The sequence below is a fragment of the Sebastes fasciatus genome, unplaced genomic scaffold (genome assembly GCF_043250625.1).
Source record: "Sebastes fasciatus isolate fSebFas1 unplaced genomic scaffold, fSebFas1.pri Scaffold_113, whole genome shotgun sequence".
NCBI lineage: Eukaryota > Metazoa > Chordata > Actinopteri > Perciformes > Sebastidae > Sebastes > Sebastes fasciatus.
Window position 1 is genome coordinate 1 of NW_027428149.1, and position 9016 is coordinate 9016.

Consider the following 9016-nt stretch of genomic DNA (forward strand, 5'->3'; position numbering starts at 1 on the left):
TATTAGCCACATGACCAGGGTTGTTTTTGTTACAATTTGTTGTTCTCTCCAGCACAAATACATAAATGGACACATCAGACAAACAAGCGTAACAATGTGATTACCATAAATAAACAACAACCGCCTTTAGCCGACTTTCTTACGTAACGTTACGTAAAAAGCATAAAAGTGTTTGTTTCACCTATTCACAACCCCTTCTGCCCTTAGTGGACTTTCTTGCTTGTTGTACTCATGTAAAATGCAAAATGCAAAAAAAAAGTTCACATTCAGCGTATCCGTAGTTTACCCAAATATAAAAATGTTCCTAGTGACTGAGCTGTCAACAATCTGCTGTAGTTTTTTACATGTTTGACTATCCATGCTGTTATATCCTTTCTGTAAGAGAGGATGTGATAACAAACTCAATGATGGCTGAGTAGAACAGGAACTGTTGCTTGCACCGGAATTTTTTTTTTGCTGTCTAAGGAAGTACAGTCAATGTTGAGCTTTTGCAATGATGTGTTCGTGTTAGTTTTCCACTTCAGGTTGCTAAGTTGTGTTCCAAGGAATTTAAAAGAGTCAGTGGTGCTGATGAGGTCTCCATTTATTTGTATGAGTATTTTGGGATTTGGCATAAAATGGAAGTCAATAATGAGTTCCTGGGTTTTGGATGGGTTGAGCATGAGGTCCTTGCTTGCTCACTAAGTGACAGCTTGGGCCACCACATTGCGGTACTGGGTTTCATCATTATTGGAGATGAGGCCTACAATGGTTGTGTCATCTGCATATTTGATTATTTTCACAGAACTGTCCTTGGATGTAAAGTGGGTGGTGTACAGTGAAAATAAGCAGGGGGAGAGAACACAGCCATGAGGAGCTCCTGTGCTGAGGTCAAGAGGGCGTGAGGTTAGGTTATTAACCTTCACCCTCTGTGGTCTGTTCCACAGGAAGCTCTGAATCCAGTGGCATATGACTGGGTCAATGTTCATATCCAAATTTGTGGTAAAGAGTTTGAGTGTGTTGATGGAATTAAAAGTGGAACTGAAGTAAATAAATAGGATGAATGTGTGTGTTTGGGTTATTCTAAGTTTTGCAGGGCGTGATGGGGTGCTATGTTGACTGTATCCACAACGAAAAAATGAAAATGAAAAACACACCCATGCATATCTCATGAAGGTCAACATGGTACACCTTTTGTTCTTTTCCAGGGCACCCCTGCCTTCCACTGATGTGCTGAATATTATTAAATGATTTATGTCAGAATGACGGACATGAGACAGGACTACAAGAAAAATGTGCCGTTTTTAATGAACTGCAAGAAGTACATCACACCAAAAACAGCAGACAGACCCCAAGATATATCACTAATGTCACACAATTACATGTAACAATTGCACCGTTAATAACACACAATACATTGAAGATGCTGATCAGAAATAAGGATTGTAATTTGTAAAACATGGTCGTTTTTTAATTCAAGCTGATTAATGCCAATAAACTTCCCAAAGACTAAGCTGCAAACTTCTCAAAGCCACTGTTTAAGTCTACAGGCCGTTTGCATTTCATACTCAATAGAGAACACGCGGGCATTGCTTGTGCTCTTCACAGGCCTTTTGTTTATCTTCTGTTAGCACTCTTCCGGTGGTCATGCTAGTCAGCGCACTCCAGTTGACCATATTCCCTGGGGGGTAGTTTTCATCATTTTTCTTTCTCGCCACAGATGGCCAGCAGCTCCCGCACCTAGATGTCTCGCCACACATCCACATAAGTATCCCTCTGCTCTCAGAAGGGGGCTGGGTCACGCGTCATCAACGCGCCATCAGTTACACTGCGCATGTCTTATACCCTGTGATCTTAATGCTCAGGCTGATCAGAATCATTAAAGAAATTCCTGAATCCGGATCATGATCCAGGTAGCCACCAAAATCGAATGGATTGTTCATTGTGCTACAATCCACCCCTCCAAAAAACTAAATTCAAATCCATCGTGAACTTTTGGAGTAATCCTGGTCACAGACAAACAAACAAACAAACAAATAAACAAACCAACAATGGTGAAAACATAACCTCCTTCCAAGGCCAAGAGGTAATAAGTGTTATGAAGGCCAAGCATGGGATAATAAAAGATACAAACACACCCATGCATTTCTCATAAGGGTGAAGATGACAACATGGGACACCTTTTGTTTTTTTGCTCTAAAAGCAATAATTATTAAAATCAAAATTATTTGGGTGAGGTTGTGATACCTGTCAAGTGTTGCATACTTGGAGACAAAATGACTTCCTGGCGTGCATAAGTTTAAAAATAGAATCCTTTACTGGAAACACAGAAACACAGCGCATTAGCATTGCGCAACTACATCCTGCCCATACGTCTGCTGAATGCTATAAACATTCACATTTGTTTTATTTTAGTCTATTTTTTTAATTATTTTGCACAATTTAAGACTGAGAGGGCGATCTGTGTCTTGCTTGTAGGGCTGTCTGGACTCGAGGCCTACAATGGTTATGTCATCTGCATATTTGATTGTTTTCACAGAACTGTCCTTGGATGTAAAGTGGGTGGTGTTCAGTGAAAATAAGCAGGGGGAGAGAACACAGCCATGAGGAGCTCCTGTGCTGAGGTCAAGAGGGCGTGAGGTTAGGTTATTAACCTTCCCCCTCTGTGGTCTGTTCCACAGGAAGCTCCGAATCCAGTGGCATATGACTGGGTCAATGTTCATATCCAAAATTGTGGTAAAGAGTTTGAGTGTGTTGATGGAATTAAAGTGGAACTGAAGTAAATAAATAGGATGAATGTGTGTGTTTGGGTTATTCTAAGTGTTGCAGGGCGTGATGGGGTGCTATGTTGACTGTATCCACAACAGACCGGCTGGCTTGGTAAGTAAATTAATAGGTGTTCATCAGTGGGGAGGAGCAGGATATCAGGTGCAAAAAAAAATACAAAAGGAAATATGTGTCAACAACGTTGTGCACAGGAAATTAAAAAATGCAAACACTCTCACGCATATCTCATGAAGGTAAACCTGGGACACCTTTTGTTCTTTTGCTCTGAGAGCAATCATTAAAAAGGTATTTGGCTGAGGCCATACATGCTATCTGTCAACATCAAAACAGGTCACAGTATCTTACAAAGCATCTAATTTTTTACAAAGTATTTCATATGTACAGTATGAGATTGATGAACCAGCTGCATGTAGGTTATTGAAACCGTACATGCTGCACTTCCTGGGGATCAGTATAGTGCACTCCAAGAGGGGCAATGAAGGTCCGCACCGGATCATCAGGTTGAGTTTTAACTACGTCGGACATTTTCAAACTGTTGTTTTGTTGAAACTTTAATTTAGTTAAATGTATTGAGCAACACTGAATCAAAATGCTGTGATGTCTAGACTATTTAACTAAGCTGAAGGATCCTGCTTACAGACTTAAACACAATTCTCATTGTATCATTAATCAACTCACAAAGATTTTTTAAAAAGCTAACTGAATTTTCGGTAACTCTTTACAATAACTGCTCCCAATCAAATTTCATAGAGTAGGTAAAACGAGTAAGTAAAACTGGGAGATCCTATATTAATGAATGATTAAGTAATGATTAGTTCATGAATATATGTGACTTGATCATACTAACAACTTTCATGAGTCGTTCCTGATTAACTCTGAATAGGCTGCTGAGTGGCACAAAACTAGCAACAACTCATTAAGTACTGATTACTTAAACATTAGTTACTGTTTTTGTGTCCAACCAAGTAAAGTGAAACATAATACGGAGTAGTTACTGAGGTGTCCCTCATTACTTCACTACTTCATCATTAGCTTTAAATGAATTCCTTAAAAAAATCAGATCTTCATCATATTCGGACCACATATACATTAATATCCACATCCATGAATATTATGAAGTTGAGCATCATTCCAGCACAACAGCTCATAGGTCGCTCTAGTCCTAAAGACTGTTGTCTTCATCACGTTAGATCAGTGGTTAGCCTTTAGTATGTTTGCAGTTAGTAGAAATGATAACTCTAATTATTTGTCACATTGGCTACGTTCACTTCACTCACCAGTTCTTGTTAGACAGTTAGTGTTGAGGTTAAATAAGTGATAACATAATTTCAATTTGTCCACCTGACAGCCCCAAATATTATGTTTCACTTTACATGGTTGGACACAAAAACAGTAACTAATGTTTAAGTAATCAGTAATCATTGAGTCATTGCTAGTTTTGTGCCACTCAGAAGCTGATTCAGAGTTAATTAGGAATGACTCATGAAAGTGGTCAGTATGATCAAGTCACATAATATTTATGAACTAATCATTACTTAATGATTCATCAATATAGCCTCTCCTAGTCTGTTCTCTAGTAAATCATCATTATCTACTATATAGTCCTCATTAGAGAAGTACTCATCAACAACTTATCAATTATCAAATCATCCCTGATTCGTTACTACACAGAAGAGACTTTTGTTTCGGCTATTTCATATTTCACATTTCTTTTAGATCTTTATTGGGTAAATTATTAATCTGACATTGTCCCTCCCCAAATGGGCTTGACACAGACACTGAAGTAGCAACCCGAGCAGTACCCGTGTCTTCATGGGCCAATGTCGTAATTGCCTATAGGCTAAAGAAGACAGATGTAACGTACAAAGTCAAGCTTTGGTAGCACCTCGGGGACCCAGAGCTGGATTGGGCCTCTGCAACAAGCTAGAGATTAAAAGAAATGTGTTGCATCAAGGCTTGTTGAGCTGTTATCAAGGGACCCAACATTTCCAGGGCACCCCTGCCTTTCACTGATGTGCTGAATATTATTAAATGATTTATGTCAGAATGACGGACATGAGACAGGACTGCAAGAAAAATGTGCCGTTTTTAATGAACTGCAAGAAGTACATCACACCAAAAACAGCAGACAAGACAGACCCCAAGATATATCACTAATGTCACACAATTACATGTAACAACTGCACCGTTAATAACACACAATACATTGAAGATGCTGATCAGAAAGAAGGATTGTAATTAGTAAAACATGGTAGTTTTTTAATTCAAGCTGATTAATGCCACTACACTTCCCAAAGACTAAGCTGCAAACTTCTCAAAGCCACTGTTTAAGTCTACAGGCCGTTTGCATTTCATACTCAATAGAGAACACCTGGGCATTGCTTGTGCTCTTCACAGGCCTTTTGTTTATCTTCTGTTAGCACTCTTCCGGTGGTCATGCTAGTCAGCGCACTCCAGTTGACCACATTCCCTGGGGTGTAGTTTTCATCATTCATGAAGCGCATGATCTCACAGGGTGAAAGGACGTAGTTCCACACGTGGACATCACATATCATGCCAAGGAAAGACTGACTCCTGTCAAACCGCCCGCCATGGGAATCCTGTTCCTGTAGTGATTGTTGAGATAAAAACTATTATATTCTGTCCAATTCTTGTTAAAAAATGAATACTTCACAGACATAAAATTAATCAAAAACTTAGCAACATACAGAAATTTGTAGAATTCTATAAACTAAATGTTTATCAATTGAACTGACCTGTCCGAGGATGATAATGGGATTTACAATAGCTGGTCCACCAAAGTATTTCTTAATTGTTGACTTTCCATCTAACCACAGCTGAACCAGACCAGACGCAGCGTCCCATGTAGTACAAATGGAGTGCCATGTGTTCAATTTGTAGTCCTGACCTTCAAATTCTTTATTTGCATTCCCGACATACACGTCAATGTCATCACCTGAACTGTCCTTGAATATCAGGAAGGCATTGTTATTCGTGGCTGTGGCCAGAGAGAATAGTGCATGGTTTCTGCTGAGATCGGTCTTGAACCTGCAGACATCGAAAGAAATAAATAAAATAAAATATGATGCTTCTACAGTGAGAGATATAGTGCGTTATTTAATTTATTTTTTCCCTTTAAACATTACCTGAGACAGACAGTTATAGCAGTGAGACGTGATAGCGCAGGTATCAGTTTCACATTAGCTGTGTTGGTTTCCTCTGGGAAGATGAACATTTTACCAGAAAGATCTACAAAAAAGAAGAAAGTTGCTAAATGTTCATGAAACAAATGAATGTCGAGTTGGAATATGATATAACGTATATGTTAAAACATTTTTATATTTTACACATCATGACAATACAACAGATTTACTCAACATTAGTAATTGCAACTATATATTTGTTTCACCCTAATAATTTAGGAAAATAGATTTTTGCAAATGGTAACACACTTGTAACTTATTTGTGAAATTCCCTTCTGTTTCCCCTCTGTTAAATAAAGCATATATATGTTTTACCGGTAGGCATTGCAGCACATGCTGTCAGCATCAGAAGGAGAAGCCAAAACGCCATCTGATACAAAGACAAATAAAGAGACACCAAAATATGTTTTAGTTTAAATCTACTAAATTAAATGCTGTTGTGTTGCTATTAACGACCAGTGGACACTTCAAATTCAAAATAAAAATTTACGGTCACTTGCAATTGCATGACACATTATACAGCACAATACAGATGGAAAAATTGCAGTCAGCTTAATTTGCTCTTTGATCTTACCTTTAAGGTTGTTTCAGGATGTTGTGCACAACAGCGAATACGAGCGAGTTTTATACCCTCACTGCTTCCTCATTCTTCTCGGGGTGTGTTCCAATCTTGGATCTGTTACTTTAATAGGTTACTTAATGTTCACACGCTAATTCAAATTAAAAGGTCATGCTTGCTTGAAAAAAAAAAAATGTGTTCACATTTATTTTCTTCGTCACCCAACAATGTTGTTACTAAGAGCAGGCAAATGCACATTACATGCTTTTAATGAAGTTTTATCACCCAAATTACATTCACACACATCCAGTTGGAGCTCTTTATTTACTATACAAAGGTACAAATTTAACAAATTTAATAATTTAAGGCAATAAAATCAATAGATTACATTGTTTATTAGCCACATGACCAGGGTTGTTTTTGTTACAATTTGTTGTTCTCTCCAGCACAAATACATAAATGGACACATCAGACAAACAAGCGTAACAATGTGATTACCATAAATAAACAACTACCGCCTTTAGCCGACTTTCTTACGTAACGTTACGTAAAAAGCATAAAAGTGTTTGTTTCACCCATTCACAACCCCTTCTGCCCTTAGTGGACTTTCTTGCTTGTTGTACTCATGTAAAATGCAAAATGCAAAAAAAAAGTTCACATTCAGCGTATCCGTAGTTTACCCAAATATAAAAATGTTCCTAGTGACTGAGCTGTCAACAATCTGCTGTAGTTTTTTACATGTTTGACTATCCATGCTGTTATATCCTTTCTGTAAGAGAGGATGTGATAACAAACTCAATGATGGCTGAGTAGAACAGGAACTGTTGCTTGCACCGGAATTTTTTTTTTGCTGTCTAAGGAAGTACAGTCAATGTTGAGCTTTTGCAATGATGTGTTCGTGTTAGTTTTCCACTTCAGGTTGCTAAGTTGTGTTCCAAGGAATTTAAAAGAGTCAGTGGTGCTGATGAGGTCTCCATTTATTTGTATGAGTATTTTGGGATTTGGCATAAAATGGAAGTCAATAATGAGTTCCTGGGTTTTGGATGGGTTGAGCATGAGGTCCTTGCTTGCTCACCAAGTGACAGCTTGGGCCACCACATTGCGGTACTGGGTTTCATCATTATTGGAGATGAGGCCTACAATGGTTGTGTCATCTGCATATTTGATTATTTTCACAGAACTGTCCTTGGATGTAAAGTGGGTGGTGTACAGTGAAAATAAGCAGGGGGAGAGAACACAGCCATGAGGAGCTCCTGTGCTGAGGTCAAGAGGGCGTGAGGTTAGGTTATTAACCTTCACCCTCTGTGGTCTGTTCCACAGGAAGCTCTGAATCCAGTGGCATATGACTGGGTCAATGTTCATATCCAAATTTGTGGTAAAGAGTTTGAGTGTGTTGATGGAATTAAAAGTGGAACTGAAGTAAATAAATAGGATGAATGTGTGTGTTTGGGTTATTCTAAGTTTTGCAGGGCGTGATGGGGTGCTATGTTGACTGTATCCACAACGAAAAAATGAAAATGAAAAACACACCCATGCATATCTCATGAAGGTCAACATGGTACACCTTTTGTTCTTTTCCAGGGCACCCCTGCCTTCCACTGATGTGCTGAATATTATTAAATGATTTATGTCAGAATGACGGACATGAGACAGGACTACAAGAAAAATGTGCCGTTTTTAATGAACTGCAAGAAGTACATCACACCAAAAACAGCAGACAGACCCCAAGATATATCACTAATGTCACACAATTACATGTAACAATTGCACCGTTAATAACACACAATACATTGAAGATGCTGATCAGAAATAAGGATTGTAATTTGTAAAACATGGTCGTTTTTTAATTCAAGCTGATTAATGCCAATAAACTTCCCAAAGACTAAGCTGCAAACTTCTCAAAGCCACTGTTTAAGTCTACAGGCCGTTTGCATTTCATACTCAATAGAGAACACGCGGGCATTGCTTGTGCTCTTCACAGGCCTTTTGTTTATCTTCTGTTAGCACTCTTCCGGTGGTCATGCTAGTCAGCGCACTCCAGTTGACCATATTCCCTGGGGGGTAGTTTTCATCATTTTTCTTTCTCGCCACAGATGGCCAGCAGCTCCCGCACCTAGATGTCTCGCCACACATCCACATAAGTATCCCTCTGCTCTCAGAAGGGGGCTGGGTCACGCGTCATCAACGCGCCATCAGTTACACTGCGCATGTCTTATACCCTGTGATCTTAATGCTCAGGCTGATCAGAATCATTAAAGAAATTCCTGAATACGGATCATGATCCAGGTAGCCACCAAAATCGAATGGATTGTTCATCGTGCTACACTCCACCCCTCCAAAAAACTAAATTCAAATCCATCTTGAACTTTTGGAGTAATCCTGGTCACAGACAAACAAACAAACAAACAAACAAACCAACAACGGTGAAAACATAACCTCCTTCAAAGGCCAAGAGGTAATAAGTGTCATGAAGGCCAAGCATGGGATA

At 38.9% G+C, this 9016-nt stretch overlaps 1 protein-coding gene across 1 annotated transcript; it reads right to left on the minus strand.

The window, feature by feature from the left end:
• Window positions 1-4833: 4833 nt before the first annotated feature.
• LOC141763641 (serum amyloid P-component-like) lies at window positions 4834-6339 on the minus strand. Its single transcript, XM_074628158.1, has 4 exons — window positions 6285-6339; window positions 5913-6015; window positions 5523-5814; window positions 4834-5372 (listed from the first exon to the last, which is right to left on the minus strand). Exons 1-4 carry the CDS (start codon window positions 6337-6339, stop codon window positions 5124-5126), a joined length of 699 nt encoding a protein of 232 aa, XP_074484259.1. The 3' UTR covers window positions 4834-5123.
• Window positions 6340-9016: the final 2677 nt, after the last annotated feature.

Bases quoted from the DNA above. Each gene is read 5' to 3' on its own strand.
- LOC141763641 (XM_074628158.1), bottom strand. From the start codon at position 6,339: ATGGCGTTTTGGCTTCTCCTTCTGATGCTGACAGCATGTGCTGCAATG. The intron at 5,815-5,912 runs GTAATGTTTAAA...CGATGTCTGCAG, and splicing joins GCTATAACTGTCTGTCTCAG to GTTCAAGACCGATCTCAGCA. The intron at 5,373-5,522 runs GTCAGTTCAATT...CAATCACTACAG, and splicing joins CCATTATCATCCTCGGACAG to GAACAGGATTCCCATGGCGG.